The sequence below is a fragment of the Oncorhynchus clarkii genome, chromosome 30 (genome assembly GCF_045791955.1).
Source record: "Oncorhynchus clarkii lewisi isolate Uvic-CL-2024 chromosome 30, UVic_Ocla_1.0, whole genome shotgun sequence".
In the NCBI taxonomy this organism is placed as follows: domain Eukaryota; kingdom Metazoa; phylum Chordata; class Actinopteri; order Salmoniformes; family Salmonidae; genus Oncorhynchus; species Oncorhynchus clarkii.
In genome coordinates this window covers 36,671,730-36,690,925 of record NC_092176.1, presented here as the reverse complement: position 1 = coordinate 36,690,925, position 19,196 = coordinate 36,671,730, and the positions used below count along the sequence as shown (strand labels likewise).

Genomic DNA, 19,196 nt, shown 5'->3' with positions numbered 1-19,196 from the left:
CAGTGTTTATAGCTGTCAGCTCCAGAGTCCTGCACTACATAGGGTAATTTCCATTTAAAAGTACCCATGAGCACCAACATGTAAAGTTCGTAGGAGCATGTCAAATTAGGTGTCAAATGAAAGCTAAGAGTCTGTTGTTGTTTTTTACTGTTTAACATACTGTTATGTTCAGCTCATAGTGTCTCCTGTTACTTTCCTCTCTTCACTGCCTGAAATGTTCAGCTCATAGTGTCTCCTGTTACTGTCCTCCCTTCTACTGGCTGTTATGTTCAGCTCATAGTGTCTCCTGCTACTGTCCTCCCTTCCACTGCCTGAAATGTTCAGCTCATAGTGTCTCCTGTTACTGTCCTCTCTTCCACTGACTGTTATGTTCAGCTCATAGTGTCTCCTGCTACTGTCCTCCCTTCCACTGCCTGAAATGTTCAGCTCATAGTGTCTCCTGTTACTGTCCTCTCTTCCACTGACTGTTATGTTCAGCTCATAGTGTCTCCTGTTACTGTCCTCTCTTCCACTGACTGTTATGTTCAGCTCATAGTGTCTCCTGTTACTGTCCTCTCTTCCACGGACTGTTATGTTCAGCTCATAGTGTCTCCTGTTACTGTCCTCTCTTCCACTAACTGTTATGTTCAGCTCATAGTGTCTCCTGTTACTGTCCTCCCTTCCACTGACTGTTATGTTCAGCTCATAGTGTCTCCTGTTACTGTCTTCTCTCCCACTGACTGTTATGTTCAGCTCATAGTGTCTCCTGTTACTGTCCTCTCTTCCACTGACTGTAATGTTCAGCTCATAGTGTCTCCTGTTACTGTCCTCTCTTCCACTGACTGTTATGTTCAGCTCATAGTGTCTCCTGTTACTGTCCTCTCTCCCACTGACTGTTATGTTCAGCTCATAGTGTCTGATGTTATGTTCAGCTCATAGTGTCTCCTGTTACTGTCTTCCCTTCCACTGACTGTTATGTTCAGCTCATAGTGTCTCCTGTTCCTGTTACTGTCCTCTCTTCCACTGACTGTTATGTTCATAGTGTCTCCTGTTACTGTCCTCCCTTCCACTGACTGTTATAATTTTGCACGCCCAATTTTTCAGTTTTTGATTTGTTAAAAAAGTTTGAAATATCCAATAAATGTCGTTCCACTTCATGATTGTGTCCCACTTGTTGTTGATTCTTCACAAAAAAATACAGTTTTATATCTTTATGTTTGAAGCCTGAAATGTGGCAAAAGGTCGCAAAGTTCAAGGGGGGCGAATACTTTCGCAAGGCACTGTAGGTCATTTCATACCCCGGTCACGATACATATCACGGTATAGGTCATTTCATACCCCAGTCACGATACATATCACGATATAGGTCATTGCATATCCCGATACCGGTACATATCACGATATAGCACATAAATTCAATGAATAATTAGTTTATATGAAATGACCACATGTAAAGGCCTATTTCTTATTACATTTTGAATTAAACTCAACAAATAAAAGGTACTTACTCAAATCTGATGATTTCCCCTTTTATTAAGAACCTTTGATCAAATTTTCAATTAAGCATGTAACAAAACATAAAATCTTAATGTATAAAATCTAAAAAGGTAAATAGTAAACATAAAATAATTATAGGCTTTATATATATATATATATATAAAGCCTATAATTATTTTATGTTTACTATTTACCTTTTTAGATTTTATACATTATATTTATATATATATATTGGGGGACTTGCCTGTTTTGCATGCCTGTTGCCTCTTGCCTGTTTTGTTTTGGCATTAATACATGACACATCAATTTGTATTTGATACCTTGGGTCTAGTGTAGTAGTCTAGTGCACAAACTCACAAAACCCCCGTTTCTGAACCGTGTAAATTGGGGCCATGTCTTTGCAGATGTAACGGCAGCTATTATCTCCTTCCATCTTCGTGATTCTTTTCCATATGGTGTGATGCGGGCAAAAGCCTCTTGCAACGTCTCAGTCAGGGGTTTGTTTTGAGCACTTGACTGTACTTCTCTGGGTCTCACCCGTAGACTCTCTCCGTACTGTTTCACATGATTCTTGCTTAGGTGGCAAAAGAGGTTATTGAGTGTTTGAGCCTTTTGCAGAGGACGGTTTTCTGGTCCGTGTCAGACTTTTCATACCCAAACCACGTCCATGCGACCAAATTAGCCTCTCTTTTAGGTACGAGCTTCGTGTCTCTGTGCTCTGTGTCTCCTTCACTCTCCTCCATGTTTTTTTTTGTTTTGCAAATTTCACACAGCACGTGTGGAAGAACGAAAAGTGTCGTCCAATTGACAAAGAAATATTGCCGTAAAGAGTGTGATTTGCGACACCACGAAATGAACAATAGAGCATAATATAAAATGATAGACGTTTTTCTATCGTCACACGATATATATCGTCATATCACCCAGCCCAAATATTTATATATATGCACAGTACATATTATGATCATGGAGGTTACTCTACCGACCAGTCATAGGTACAGGGGACACAACGCCTTGTAACCTAGATGTGAAAAAAGGACCCCTTCTGTGGTAACAGACAAGAGCGATCCCTTGTAGACAGAGACAGAACTTATCACTCTCACCCCCCCTGGGGAGATTGATGTGTCCCTTCAACCCTGTGAACACTGTGGAACATGGGATAACAGAGGGGGCAGCATCTAACATGAACCAGCTTCCAACATACGCTATGCTTCCTTGAGACTGTATAGCCTGCATGGGCACAGGGGGCTCTGGCAATGGCTTACACAGTACCTGTTTAGCCAGACTTGCGGGCACTGTTTTCACAGTAATGTTTTTGAGGCGGTGCGCACTGGTCATTCTGACTCATGCCAAGGCGCCTCACTCCGGGGGGTTACACCAGCCAAGTGCTCGGCGGGCTGCTTCCTCCACTCCCTCGCACTCCAGGAAGTGAAAATAGGAATGGGGTTGCCATAACGCCGGGAGGAAGCTAGTAAGTTCCACTCTCCAGAAGTTATGCATGCTATCCGACATTAGCCAGGTGGCTTTTTAGCCTAAGCTTGGTTAGCTAGCCTCTTTTACCGCAGCATGATCCGTTTTTAATAACCAAGCAACTAATGCTACGTATACTAAATGAGAGAGCCACCCCAGCAACTCCGCCATGGGGAGGTAGGAATAGCTAGTAATAGCGAGATTGCCTTGGCGAGTTAGCCAACCTGACTAGCACGCTATGCAGTCCTTGTTTAGCTGGCCTGGTTTTGAAAGTCCACGTAGGACCGAACCCTTCCTCAACAAGTCTGGGAAGAGAGGCTGGTGCTTGACCGACGCAGGGATGCGGCAGGAGGTACCCACCAAACCTGGCTGCCCTCTCTCTTCGAGCAGCCTCCCATAACCAGCGACAGAACGCACAGGAGCTGGGTTGGGCGCAGGCTGTCATACCCCACGTCATACCCCACGCCATACCCCACGTCATACCCCACACCATACCCCACGCCATACCCCACGCCATACCCACGTAATACCCCACGCAATACCCTACGCCCAGGCTGTCATACCCCACGACCAGGCAACCATACCCCACGACCAGGCAACCATACCCCACGCTATACCCTACGTCCAGGCTCCCATACCCTACGTCCAAGCTGCCATACCCCACGTCCAGGCTGCCATACCCCACGTCCAAACTGCCATACCTCACGTCCAGGCTGCCATACCCCACGTCCAGGCTGCCATACCCCACGTCCAAGCTGCCATACCCCACGTCCAAGCTGCCATACCCCACGTCCAGGCTGCCATACCCTACGCCCAGGCTGTCATACCCCACGACCAGGCAACCATACCCCACGACCAGGCAACCATACCCCACGCTATACCCTACGTCCAGGCTCCCATACCCTACGTCCAAGCTGCCATACCCCACGTCCAGGCTGCCATACCCCACGTCCAAACTGCCATACCCCACGTCCAGGCTGCCATACCCCACGTCCAAACTGCCATACCCCACGTCCAGGCTGCCATACCCTACGTCCAAGCTGCCATACCCCACGTCCAGGCTGCCATACCCCACGCCCAGGCTACCATACCCCACGTCCAAGCTGCCATACCCCACGTCCAAGCTGCCATATCCCACGTCCAAGCTGCCATACCCCACGTCCAAACTGCCATACCCCAAGTCCAGGCTGCCATACCCCACGTCCAGGCTGCCATACCCCACGTCCAAACTGCCATACCCCACGTCCAGGCTGCCATACCCCACATCCAAACTGCCATACCCCAAGTCCAGGCTGCCATACCCCACGCTATACCCCACGTCCAGGCTCCCATACCCTACGTCCAAGCTGCCATACCCCACGTCCAGGCTGCCATACCCCACGTCCAAACTGCCATACCCCACGTCCAGGCTCCCATACCCTACGTCCAAGCTGCCATACCCCACGTCCAGGCTGCCATACCCCACGTCCAAACTGCCATACCCCACGTCCAGGCTGCCATACCCCACGTCCAAACTGCCATACCCCACGTCCAAACTGCCATATCCCACGTCCAAGCTGCCATACCCCATGTCCAGGCAACCATACCCCACGTCCAGGCAACCATACCCCACGTCCATGCTGCCATACCCCATGTCCAAACTGCCATACCCCACGTCCAAACTGCCATACCCCACGTCCAAACTGCCATACCCCACGTCCAGGCTGCCATACCCCACGACCAGGCTGCCATACCCCACGTCCAAGCTGCCATACCCCACGTCCAGGCTGCCATACCCCACGCTATACCCCACGTCCAAGCTGCCATACCCCACGACCAGGCTGCCATACCCCACGTCCAAGCTGCCATACCCCACGTCCAGGCTGCCATACCCCACATCCAAACTGCCATACCCCACGTCCAGGCTGCCATACCCCACGACCAGGCAACCATACCCCACGTCCAAACTACCATACCCCACGTCCAGGCTGCCATACCCCACGTCCAGGCTGCCATGCCCCACATCCAGGCTGCCATACCCCACGACCAAGCTGCCATACCCCATGTCCAGGCTGCCATACCCCACGTCCAAACTACCATACCCCACACCATACCCCACGACCAGGCTACCATACCCCACGACCAGGCAACCATACCCCACATCCAGGCTACCATACCCCACGCCATACCCCACATCCAGGCTGCCATACCTCACATTCCGGCTGCCATACCCCACAACCAGGCTGCCATACCCTGTCATATCCCACATCCAGGAGACTGTCATAGCCCACGTCCAGGCAGACAAGACATTTGCCCTGACCACCCATCCATCTCCTCTTCCTGCTCTTCGGTGCCAGCCGAGGTACTGGCCTCTGGGACAAGAAAGTCGTCATCGGTAATTCCAGTGTAGTACGTGGCGCTGTGCGCACAGGCTGGTTGGAGCGAGGGGCCGCCTGAGTGTGCTCCAAACCGAGACAAACTACACAGAGCATAAGTATCTTTCAGAGAAATGCTATAACCACATGACTGGGGGCTTGATCTCAACCCCGAACCCGGCTTCGCCATCGTCATTTCGATTTAACTGAAATTCCGTTACCTAACTTTATCTGCACATTTCAGTAAATGTGTTTTTTGTAAAAATAACAGCGTAAATTGTTAAAAGTAGTCTTTGTGCCTAGAACTATATGGTTTGTTAAACCTTAAAATCAATGGTTCCCGTGGAATGATCAGAATATTGCCATGATATTAGGTGTCCTCTCCCAGTGTTCCCTCACTGAAACCTCCACACTTGTTTGCTTTCAGAAGGAGCTGATGTTCAGGGGTTATGGAGAGGACGGAGCGGGGGTGGGGTGAAGCGGAATGGCAAACCTCTCAGCTTGTAACATTGTGGGGTGGCTTATTTTGTGGGCTTGCCAGCTGGAGGGTGATATCATTCAAACATGCAGGCGTACTGAGTGGGAGGTTTGTGACAGAGACTTTGGTGCTGCCTGTCTACCTTGGGCCTCATTGGAAACCATGCTTGTATTAGGCACAAATCATAACAAAGATCATCAGTGGCTTGATTCCTTGATTCACACCCCCAAAAAATCATCCAGATGTTCTTTGATTGAATGTTAGCCTACATAGACATTAAGAGCAATGGCATAACATTTATCAAGTCTATAAAGCCTTGTTCACACTAGGCCTTAATGTTCAAATCAGCTTTGGAATACTGACTCTCCTATGGCTATGCTAGTTGTCATAGTAACAATGGGTATTTGCACAGTGGTGTAGGCTGATTGGTGGTGATGCTAGTGCTTCCTATCACTCATAGGTTGTTTCGGAAGCTAAGGTGACAGGGCCTGCCATGGACATTTCCTGTTTGCTTTGAATGTTTAAAATCCTAGTTTAAGAACACAATTACAGCCAAAAAGGATAAGATGATCCAACTTTTAAAAGGAGTCATTTTTGGCTAGCCACAGCAGTCAACTAGATGTTTAACTTTCTAGCACATTCACTCATTTGTTTGTAAACAATTAACATGCTAGTTAGCTACCACATTTTCTTGTCAAACTGTCAACACAGTCTACAACATTTTCTTGTCAAACTGTCAACAGAGTAGCTAACAATCAACAAGATATGGCAAATAACATTCTAAAAACCACTTCCATCATATTAGCTATTACTAGCTATTCATACCGTTCAGACAAGTCGCATGGCCAGGAATCATTTACGAAGGATCTTGGAAATGTGTTTTGACATATCAGATTCCATGTGCTTTTTGTCTATTCATTCTGCAGGGAAAATAACGGATTTGAATCAGATAGAAGCAGACAAAGAGGAGGAAGTCTTCTTTATTTGAGAACAGAAGCCCTGGGATCCTTTACTGAGATAAGGTTACAGCAGGAGGGAGAGCGGGGGGGTGGGAGAGTGGGAGGGAGAGTGGGAGGGAGAGTGAGAGGGAGGGAGAGAGAGAGAGAGGGAGGGGAGGAGAGAGGTTGGGAGGGAGGGAGGGAGAGTGGGAGGGAGGGAGAGAGGGGTGGACATATTGGATGAAGGCAGAAATACTTGGGAAGTTGATCTAAAATGAACAGAGAGGGAGGGAGGGAATGAGAACCGCCTGCCCTGCTCTACCCTGTCTGCCTCTCTTTCTCCCTTCCATCTTGTCGCTCCTCAAGGCTACTAGCCCCCTTTGAAGTTATTTACAGTGCTAGAGAGAGAGAGAGAGACATAGAGAGACATAGAGAGACATAGAGAGACAGAGAGAGAGACAGAGAGAGACAGAGAGAGAGAGAGACATAGAGAGACAGAGAGAGAGAGAGAGAGAGGGATGGGGCAGAGAGAGAGACATAGAGAGAGAGAGACAGAGACAGAGAGAGAGAGAGAGAGAGAGGGATGGGGCAGAGAGAGAGACAGAGAGAGAGAGACAGAGAGAGAGAGAGAGACAGAGAGAGAGAGAGAGGCCTGCAAGAAAGGGAAAGATGTCAACAGACAGATGAGTGTAAGTCTGCTGGCCACACACACCAACTGTCTGGCCCAGGGCCTGTGTTAGGTTAACGATTCCCTCCTCTGACTGTGTGTGTAAACTCAGGCTTCACTCTACAGTACTTCATAGGCCCAGTCAGTCAGAATGGTTTGGTCTCTCACTTTCATTTTCTCCCTCCGTCTCTCTCGTCTTGATCTCTGTCCTCAGTCACTGAGGCGTTCAGACTGTGGAGGAAATGCTTTACATACAACATGATTGATTGACTGGGAAACAGAGACTGAGTGAGAGAAAGAGACTGACAGACAGACTTGAAAACGGCACAAGGATTAAAGCGAAAAATCAACTGACAATGAAACTGACAGCGTGAGTAAGAGAAGAGAGACAGAGAGACGAGATTCCACCCTGTAAACGTAATTTGCCTGATGAGAAGGAGAGTCTAATTTCATTCATGTGCATTTTCATCCACAGTATGCAGGAGTTGAGCAAATCCAATTGAGAAAAGGACTGTGACTCTCTGTAAAATCGACTGTTTGGCTGGTGGGACGGACATCAAACGAGCCACACTGAAAGGAAACTTGCATGGCCACGTGTGTGTGTGGTGTGTGTAATGTGTGTGTGTGTGGGTGGGTGCATGGGTGTGTGTTCTTGATCAAGTTCTCTGGCCCGCTATGTGTGGGCATGTTATTGCCAGCGAGGATCCAATATTGAGGGTGAGGTATCACTGGAGGTGTGTGGCAGCTGGGGGGCCAGTTAAGATTGAGGGGATTTGATGTATGTTTGTGTGACTGTGTGTGTGTGTGTGTGTGACTGTGTGTGTTTTCTACGTAGTAGACTTTCTCCCACACATTTTAAAAAGATCACAGTAAGCCTTTGGATTGGGGTATAGTAAGCACAGCTCACCGACTAAATCCCCCAACCACCCCATGCAATGGGAGGATGAGCACTGAGCACATGTGCCTGTGAGTTTTAACTTGTAGACTCCTGTAGTGGAACCAGGCCTGGTAGTGGAACCAGGCCTGGTAGTGGAACCAGGCCTACTGAAGAATGATCAATAACTTGATGATTTGATGATGCCACACTGGAACACACATATACACATACGCACAGACACACTCTCTCTGTCTCTCTGTCTCTCTGTCTCTCTGTCTCTCTCTGGCTCTGTCTCTCTGTCTCTCTCTCTCTGTCTCTCTCTCTCTCTCTCTCACACTCTCTCTGTCTCTCTGTCTCTCTCTCTCTGTCTCTCTCTGTCTCTGTCTCTCTGTCTCTCTCTCTCTCACGCTCTCTCTCTCTCTCACGCACTCTCTGTCTCTCTGCCTCTCTCTCTCTCACGCTCTCTCTCTCTCTCACGCACTCTCTCTCTCTCTGTCTCTGTCTCTCTGTTTCTCTCTCTCTGGCTCTCTGGTTCTCTCTCTCTCTGGCTCTCTGTCTATGTCTCTCTGTTTCTCTCTCTCTGTCTCTCTCTGGCTCTCTGGTTCTCTCTCTCTCTCTCTGTCTCTCTGTTTCTCTCTCTCTGTCTCTCTCTGGCTCTCTGGTTCTCTCTCTCTCTGTCTCTCTCTGTCTCTCTCTGTCTCTCTGGCTCTCTGTCTCTCTCTCTGTCTCTCTGTCTCTCTCTCTCAAACACGTCCTGGAACACACATCTAAAGCCTAGGTACACAGGTGGGTGAGAGAAGAGAAGAGGACTGGCTAGCTGCCCAGGTTCTTCTACTCCTGTATATCTCTGTGTACATGTGAAAAGGTGCTGCTTCTTGGTCTAAAAAAAAAAAATAGAGAAAACTGAAGTAACAGCCCTAGTGGTTAATCGTTGAGCCAGACTGACATTTCCTAGAGAACATTGAGTCTGTCGCTCTGCCAGACCGCACTGGCACCAATAACATTGTTGATGGCACTATTTGTGATGGCACTATTTGTGATGGGTCTATTTGTGATGGGTCTATTTGTGATGGCACTATTTGTGATGGCACTATTTGTGATGGGTCTATTTGTGATGCCACTATTTGTGATGGGTCTATTTCTGATGCCACTATTTGTGATGGGTCTATTTGTGATGCCACTATTTGTGATGGGTCTATTTGTGATGGCACTATTTGTGATGGCACTATTTGTGATGGGTCTATTTGTGATGCCACTATTTGTGATGGCACTATTTTGTGATGGGTCTATTTGTGATGCCACTATTTGTGATGCCACTATTTTGTGATGGGTCTATTTGTGATGCCACTATTTTGTGATGCCACTATTTTGAGATGGGTCTATTTGTGATGGAAATATTTGTGATGCCACTATTTGTGATGCCACTATTTTGTGATGCCACTATTTTGTGATGGCACTATTTTGTGATGGCACTATTTTGTGATGGCACTATTTTGTGATGGAACTATTTGTGATGCCACTATTTGTGATGGCACTATTTTGTGATGGGTCTATTTGTGATGGCACTATTTTGTGATGGGTCTATTTGTGATGCCACTATTTGTGATGGCACTATTTTGTGATGGGTCTATTTGTGATGCCACTATTTTGTGATGCCACTATTTTGTGATGGGTCTATTTGTGATGGAACTATTTGTGCCCTGGTCAAGAGGAGTGCACTAGAAAGGGAATATGGTGCCATTTCTGCCTAGACCCAATGGAGGAAGGAATATGACCTAGTTTTTAAGCCAGTTTGTTACAGTGAGGGGAAAAAAGTATTTGATCCCCTGCTGATTTTGTATGTTTGCCCACTGACAAAGAAATGATCTGTCTATAATTTTAATGGTAGGTTTATTTGAACAGCGAGAGACAGAATAACAACAACAAAAATCCAGAAAAACGCATGTCAAAAATGTTATAATTGATTTGCATTTTAATGAGGGAAATAAGTATTAGACCCCTCTGCAAAACATGACTTAGTACTTGGTGGCAAAACCCTTGTTGGCAAAACCCTTGTTGGCTATCACAGAGGTCGGATGTTTCTTGTAGTTGGCCACCAGGTTTGCACACATCTCAGGAGGGATTTTGTCCCACTCCTCTTTGCAGATCTTCTCCAAGTCATTAAGGTTTCGAGGCTGACGTTTGGCAACTCGAACCTTCAGCTCCCTCCACAGATTTTCTATGGGATTAAGGTCTGGAGACAGGCTAGGCCACTCCAGGACCTTAATGTGCTTCTGTGCTGTTTTGGGTCATTGTCATGCTGGAATACCCATCCCATTTCAATGCCCTGGCTGAGGGAAGGAGGATCTCACCCAAGATTTGACGGTACATGGCCCCGTCCATCGTCCCTTTAATGCGGTGAAGTTGTCCTGTCCCCTTAGCAGAAAAACACCCCCTTAGCATAATGTTTCCACCTCCATGTTTGACGGTGGGGATGGTGTTCTTGGGGTCATAGGCAGCATTCCTCCTCCTCCGAACACGACGAGTTGAGTTGATGCCAAAGAGCTCCATTTTGGTCTCATCTGACCACAACACTTTCACCCAGTTGTCCTCTGAATCATTCAGATGTTCATTGGCAAATTTCAGATGGGCATGTATATGTGCTTTCTTGAACAGGGGGACCTTGCGGGTGCTGCAGGATTTCAGTCCTTCACGGCGCAGTGTGTTACCAATTGTTTTCTTGGTGACTATGGTTCCAGCTGCCTTGAGATCATTGCCAAGATCCTCCCATGTAGTTCTGGGCTGATTCCTCACCGTTCTCATGATCATTGCAACTCCACGTGATGAGATCTTGCATGGAGCCCCAGGCCGAGGGAGATTGACAGTGCTTTTGTGTTTCTTCCATTTGCAAATAATCGCACCAACTGTTGTCACCTTCTCACCAAGCTGCTTGGCGATGGTCTTGTAGCCCATTCCAGCCTTGTGTAGGTCTACAATCTTGTCCCTGACATCCTTGGAGAGCTCTTTGGTCTTGGCCATGGTGGAGAGTTTGGAATCTGATTGATTGATTGCTTCTGTGGACAGGTGTCTTTTATACAAGTAACAAACTGAGATTAGGAGCTCTCCCATTAAGAGTGTGCTCCTAATCTCAGCTCGTTACCTGTATAAAAGACACCTGGGAGCCAGAATCTTTCTGATTGAGAGGGGGTCAAATACTTATTTCCCTCATTAAAATCAAAACAATTTAAAACATTTTTGACATGCATTTTTCTGGATTTTTTTTGTTGTTATTCTGTCTCTCACTGTTCAAATAAACCTACCATTAAAATTATAGACCGATCATTTCTTTGTCAGTGGGCAAACGTACAGAATCAGCAGGGGATCAAATACTTTCCCCCCCTCACTGTACTACACTAAACAACAAAAAATTACGCAACATTTAAAGTGTTGGTCCCATGTTTCATGAGCTGAAATAAATGATCCCAGAAATGTTCCATACACACCAAAAACGTTTTTCTCTAAAACTGTGTCGCAGGAAAAACTTAATGATGGTGTTGGAGACGTGTGCGTCATTCCCTCAATCGTGGGTAAACAGGGAGTACAGGACTAGACACGCACCCCTTTGGGGCCCTCTTATTGAGGGTCAGCTCACTCCTACACGGGGAGAGAGAGTGGGATAAGGGGCTGGGAGTAGGATTTTGGGGATAGTGGGAAGCAGGTTTGTCCCCCTCCCCTTCCCGTCATCTTCTCACATTTGAACTGAATCGATGATGTGGTTTATTATCTTGTTGTGGTTAAATAAGTCAGAAGGAAGGCAGTCTTTGGGGAGAAAAGTAAAACTCTCTCAACCACGTGACTTGAATATTATATGAACATTAGTATTTCACTGTATTTCACTTCACAAAAATATATAATCTTCTCCCATAATAGTAGTACTATTTTTCTAAAGCGCTTGAGGCAAACAAACAAACAAAACCAACAAGAATAGTCATGCCTCCATAATCCATCTGTTAAAACTACCGTCTGGGATTCAAACAACAACATGATCATCCTTTCATTGTATTTATTGATTGAGAGTGTGTTAGACATGGGTGACATCCACCTTCTTACCGACCTTGTGCCATACCGGGATATCAAGTAATACCGTCCCTGAATACAAGGGGCGCTATTGTAATCCGAATGTTAGCAATGCTAACAAGTACATGTATAGAGAACTAAACGTTTACCAGCACACTGTGAACATTTTAAAGTCTCTGATCTAAACTATTTGCAGGACAGAAATCCCAGCTCATAAAATTATACAAGTAACTCAATAAAACTGACAGTTTGCTGCACGTACAAAACAAATATTATACAGCAAGGCTCTTGATCCAAGAGGGGATTCTCTGGTGTTACCAAGCGAAACTTGATTTTGGAAGAAGCTACCCACTTAGCTTGATAGCTAGCTATCTACTAAATTAGCAAACCAAATGCACAACTTCAGAGGATTTAAACAGTTAACTTAATAGTTATAAGAGATGTAGCTGGAAAACATTTAGTTGTGAATTTGAAATTGTAACTAAATCACCTAGACTTGGCTGCACAACAGTGACTCACAAGGCTCCGGTCTCTTGTCATTGTGTGCTTGTAAACAAACACCATGTGATTGGGGACTACCGGTAAGCTTCATAAGGAACAATTGTGACAGGTGAAGTGAAGAACGCACTCTTCTTTATCTCCAAATGTATTTCACAAGTTGACTACAGGTATTTACTTAAATAGTAGCTACAAATATTCACATTTATATAAAAAGAAATGAAATCAATCAATCAAATCAATCAAATGTTATTTGTCACATACACATGGTTAGCAGATGTTAATGCGAGTGTAGCGAAATGCTTGTGATTCTAGTTCCGACCGTGCAGTAATATCTAACAAGGAATCTAACAATTTCACAACAACTACCTTATACACACAAGTGTAAAAGTGTAAAAGAATATGTACATAAAAATATATGGATGAGTGATGGCCGAACGGCATAGGCAAGATGCAGTAGATGGTATAGAGTACAGTATATACATATGAGATGAGTAGTGTAAGGTATGTAAACAATATATAAAGTGGCATTGTTTAAAGTGTCTAGTGATACATTTATTACGTCCAATTTTGAATTATTAAAGTGGCTGGAGATTATTAAAGATTATTAAAGTGGCTAGAGATTATTAAAGTGGCTAGAGTCAGTATGTTGGCAGCAGCCACTCAATGTTAGTGATGGCTGTTTAACAGTCTGATGGCCTTGAGATATAAGCTGTTTTTCAGGCTCTCGGTCCCAGCTCTGATGCACCTGTACTGACCTCGCTTTCTGGATGATAGCGGGGTGAACAGGCAGTGGCTCGGTTGGGTGTTGTCCTTGATGATCTTTTTGGCCTTCCTCTGACATCGGGTGGTTAGGTACATTGGTGCAACGACAGTGCTTTTTTTCGCGAACGCGCTTGTTAAATCACCCGTTTGGGAAAGTAGGCTGTGATTCAATGATAAATTAACAGGCACCGCATCGATTATATGCAGCGCAGGACAAGCTAGATAAACTAGTAATATCATCAACCATGTGTAGTTAACTAGTGATTATGTTAAGATTGATTGTTTTTTATAAGATAAGTTCTAGCACCTTACCTTGGCTCCTTGCTGCACTCGCATAGCAGGTAGTCAGCCTGCCACGCAGTCTCCTTGTGGAGTGCAATGTAATCGGCCATAATTGGTGTCCAATAATGCCGATTACTGATTGTTATGAAAACTTGAAATCGGCCCTAATTAATTGGCGATTCCGATGAATCGGTCGTCCTCTATTCGAGACCCAGGGTCTCGAGCTTAATGTCGAGTTTGGAGGGTACTATGGTGTTAAATGCTGAGCTGTAGTCAATGAACAGCATTCTTACATAGGTATTCCTCTTGTCAAGATGGGTTAGGGCAGTGTGATTGAGATTGTGTCGTCTGTGGACCTATTGGAGCGGTAACGGTGTCAGGTAGGGTGGAGTTGATATGGTCCTTGACTAGTCTCTCAAAGCACGTCATGATGACGGAAGTGAGTGCTACGGGGCGATATTCGTTTAGCTCAGTTACCTTAGCTTTCTGGGGAACAGGAACAATGGTGGCCCTCTTGAAGCATGTGGGAACAGCAGACTGGGATAGGGATTGATTGAATATGTCCGTACACACACAAGAAAGCTGGTCTGCGCATGCTCTGAGGAGGTGGCTGGCGATGCCGTCTGGGCCTTGCGAGGGTTAACACGTTTAAATGTTTTACTCACGTTGGCTTCAGTGAAGGAGAGCCTGCAGGTTTTGGTAGCGGGCCGTGTCAGTGGCACTGTATTGTCCTCAAAGCGAGCAAAGAAGTTGTTTAGTCTGTCTGGGAGCAAGACATCCTGGTCCGCGACAGGGCTGGTTTTCTTTTTGTAGTCCGTGATTGACTGTAGACCCTGCAACATACCTCTCGTGTCTGAGCCGTTGAATTGCGACTCTACTTTGTCGGTATTGAAAAATCATCCCGTGGCGATATCAATACCAAACCAAACATCAGGGTTGTATTCATTAGTGCACACCATAATAAAAATGTTTAGCAACGAAATACAAAAAATTGCCTTTCTCAATGGGCAAGTTCAGCTGGCCCTGTTTGAGTCCATTTTCTGCTGTTTGGTGCCTAGTGAATACAAACCAGTTGTTTACAATTTTGTCTTTTGGCTTTAACAGGAGCATGGAGAGTGTTGGCTGTGTAAGGGGATACCCATGTGAAAGACTGCCTCCCCTCGGGGCGGGCAGGGTAGAACTAGAGATACCTGAGAGAAGAGGGGAGGGAAACGGGGGGGTTAAAGGGAGAGGAGGACTAGGAGGACGAGGGGAGAGGAGTAGTAGGGAGAAAGAGGGAGAGGAGAGGATGAGAAAGGGGAGGAGAGGATGGGGAGAAGAGAAGCAGAGGAGAGGAGAGGAGAGGAAAAGAGAGGGGAGGGGAGATGGGTTGTGAGGAGACTGAAAGAAGAGAGGTTAGGAGGGGAGGGAGATGTAGAGGGAGAGGAGAGGATGAGAGAGGGGAGGAGAGATGGGTTGTGAGGAGAAGAGAAGACTGAAAGGAGAGAGAGTAGGAGGGGAGGGAGAGGAGAGGATGAGAGAGGGGAGGAGAGATGGGTTGTGAGGAGAAGAGAAGACTGAAAGGAGAGAGGGTAGGAGGGGAGGGAGAGGTAGAGGGAGAGGAGAGAAGAAAAGGGAAAGGGAGGAGAGCAAGGAGTGGAGGTGAAAGGAAAGGGAGGAGAGGATGGGAAGGGAGGACAGGAAGGGAAGGGAAGGGAGGAGAGGACAGGAAGGGAAGGGAAGGGAGGAGAGGATGGGAAGGGAGGAGAGGAGAGGAAGGGAAGGAGGAGAAGATGGGAAGGGAGGAGAGGATGGGAATGGAAGGGAGGAGAGGAAGGGAAGTGAAGGGAGGAGAGGATGGGAAGGGAAGAGAGGATGGGAAGGGAAGGGAGGACAGGATGGGAAGGGAGGAGAGGAAGGGAAGGGAGGAAGGGAAGGGAGGAGAGGATGGGAAGGGAGGAGAGGATGGGAAGGGAAGGGAGGAGAGGATGGGAAGGGAGGAGAGGAAGGGAAGGGAAGGGAGGAGAGGATGGGAAGGGAAGGGAAGGGAGGAGAGGATGGAAAGGGAAGGGAAGGGAAGGGAGGAAAGGAAGGGAAGGGAAGAGAGGATGGGAAGGGAGGAGAGGATGGGAAGGGAAGGGAGGAGAGGAAGGGAAGGGAAGGGAGGAGAGGATGGGAAGGGAGGAGAGGATGGGAAGGGAAGGGAAGGGAGGAGAGGAAGGGAAGGGAGGAGAGGATGGGAAGGGAAGGGAGGAGAGGATGGGAAGGGAAGGGAGGAGAGGATGGGAAGGGAGGAGAGGAGAGGATGGGAAGGGAAGGGTGGAGAGGATGGGAAGGGAGGAGAGGATGGGAAGGGAAGGGAAGGGAAGGGAAGGGAGGATGGGAAGGGAGGATGGGAAGGGAAGGGAAGGGAGGATGGGAAGGGAAGGGAGGAGAGGAAGGGAAGGGAGGAGAGGATGGGAAGGGAAGGGAAGGGAAGGGAAGGGAGGGAAGGGAGGAGAGGATGGGAAGGGAAGGGAAGGGAGGATGGGAAGGGAAGGGAAGGGAAGGGAAGGGAAGGGAAGGGAGGATGGGAAGAGAAGGGAAGGGAAGGGAAGGGAGGATGGGAAGGGAGGAGAGGATGGGAACGGAAGGGAGGAGAGGATGGGAAGGGAGCAGAGGAGCAAAATAGAACAGGGAATGGGAATCATGGTGGGCAGTGCTTTTCCCAGCTGTGGGGCCTAGAGGGGATAGCTGCTGGATCACATAACGAGCTCTGCTGTTTCTGGACTGTGGGCTTGTGCACCGAAACTGCGACCCACTTCACTTGATCACCAAAATAAAAACCTAACCCTAACCTGTACTCTTACCATAACCATATCCCTAAAACCTAACCCTAACCGTAGCTCCTAACCCTACAATTAACCCTAGCTCATAACCCTAAACTTAATTCTAACCTAACACAAATTTTTAAACCTAAACCAGAAAAATCATTTGACCTTGTGGGCACCAACAAATTGTCCCCGGTTGGTCAAAAAAGAATGGTTTACTATTCTACACACACACACACACACACACACACACACACACACACACACACACACACACACACACACACACACACACACACACACACACACACACACACACACACACACACAGAGAGGCACACACACACACACCTGCACAAACTTGTAACAAATGTAATAAGTAAAATTTAATTACAAAATTTACTAAAATCATTTAAACATATATTGATTATCTTGCAGGAGCTTTCCCTGGATCCCTAGAATGTCATTGCTCTGTCGTGGGTGATATTATTTATATGTTGTGATTTAAACACTGTGCTCTGTCGTGGGTGATATTATTTATATGTTGTGATTTAAACACTGTGCTCTGTCGTGGGTGATATTATTTATATGTTGTTGTATTAACACTGTGCTCTGTCGTGGGTGATATTATATATATGTTGTGATATTTACACTGTGCTCTGTCGTGGGTGATATTATATATATACTGTGATATTAACCCTATGGTTTCCCTCTGTTTTAGATGCATCCACTGGGACTGTGTAACAACAATGATGAGGACGACCACTACGAGTATGGCTGGGTGGGTGTGGTAAAGCTGGAGAAGCCTGAACTGGACCCCAGCTGTCTCACTGTCCTGGGAAAGGTGAGCAACACATATATTGTACATACGCACATGATGCTGTGTGTCTGGGTAAGTGCTGGGTAATAAACCTGGCCCCTATGTCAAGTACCTCAGACTAGGAGTGCTGACAACAGGTCCCCCCTGTCTTGTTACATACCAGTCGACAGAGAGAGAGAGACTGCTCCAGAAAACAACCTGTCAGGTAGATTCAGCCAGGGTGAAGACAACTTGATTCTCTTCTTAATTAAAACACAGTATTATTTATCTCTGATCCCTGGTTGTCAAGGGAGCTATTCGTTCACGCTAGGATGGGTTTGTTTTGTTTTTCACCTCCTTCCCTCCAAGAATTAGAAGAGAGGAATTTAATCCTTCACTTGTCTCTCCCCCTCTCCCTTCCACCCCTCTGTCTCTTTACCCCTCCCCCAGACCCCCCCTCTGGAGTCCAGAGTGGTATTTTATCATGGCTTTAATTAAGTGTCCATCCTAATGGAACATACCACTTTTCCCCGAGGGACAGGGGGAGACTATGGTCTCATTTATCCTGGACACACCTGGCCTGTCCTTGCCAGTGACAGGAAGAGGTCAGTCGTTGAAGGAGAGCCGTATAGACATGCTTATGGATGGGGCACTTGCTCTGGAGGCCGCGGTTAGAGGTTGGTTAGCGCTCGGCGCTAGCTTGTGAGTAAGGCAGAAAAGATCAGAACACGCAACACATCAGGGCTGGAAGCTGAACTCATGGTAATGCTAAAACAGAAGCACTCAATCACTCGAAGCATCTTGTACTTTACATCAGGAATAGAACGTAGTGTTGCACAATTAGGTTCCTTCCTCCTCTCTGAAAGTGACCACTGTATCAGTTGTTGTCGTCGACGTGGTAGTCAAGTGTTTGATTAGGTCAAGTGTTTGATATGCTGTACTGTACAGCAGTGAGACTGGAGTGCTGCTGAGCTGATACTTGGGGGCATCACAGGGATCTGAATGATCTTTTCTCTATGGAGGCAGGCGGCCATTTTGGATTTGGGGGATATTGTTTTAGTTTGGTGCAAGAGCAGAGCCCATCCAGCAGAGATGTGGCCCCCCACCAGAGGGGGGTTGTGTTGTGAATGTGCCCCAAGTGACAGCATCTATCCCCTCATTAGAGTGGACAGGAAAGTGAGGAGTTGAAAGGAGGGAAACGAGGAGGAGAAAGGGACGAAACGAGAAGGAGAAAAGGAGGGAAACGAGGAGTTGAAAGGAGGGAAACGAGGAGTTGAAAGGAGGGAAACGAGGAAGAGAAAAGGAGGGAAACGAGGAGAAAGGAGCGAAATTAGGATCAAAGGAGGGAAACGAGAAGGTACCGCGGCTGCGTGGTTGGATTTTAGATAGAGTAGACACTGCTGGGCTATAATTAGTGTGGAGAGGAGATGGGGAAGCGTCTCCATTGTTGGATGGCAGACCAGACCCAGGAAGAGCCCAGGCACAGCTGGGGGCCCGTAGTGTTCCCAGAGCCAGACTTAGCCATTACTGTACTGTATTACAGCCGGACTTTCATCCAGACACAGCCCAGAGAGCCCCTGCCAGCCAAGCCACAGACTGTAATCCCTGCTAGGCTCAGACACAGCTGAGATACCCCCCTCGCAACACCACATCCAAAGCTACCCTGCCTCGCCCAATCTAGCCTCCCCCTGTAAATCCCCATACTCAGGCTGCCCCCTATCTGAACTCCCAGGCCCAACTCTCCCCC

The 19,196-nt window shown here is 47.1% G+C and overlaps 1 protein-coding gene across 1 annotated transcript in view; it reads left to right on the top strand.

Annotated features, from left to right (window-relative positions):
• Nucleotides 1-19,196, top strand: part of LOC139389919 (E3 ubiquitin-protein ligase znrf3-like) — a 181,740-nt gene that overhangs the window by 82,893 nt on the left and 79,651 nt on the right. Inside the window, exon 2 of the mRNA XM_071136953.1 lies at nt 17,372-17,494. Within this exon, the coding sequence (XP_070993054.1) occupies nt 17,372-17,494 (123 nt within the window). The remainder of the gene's footprint in view (nt 1-17,371; nt 17,495-19,196) is intronic.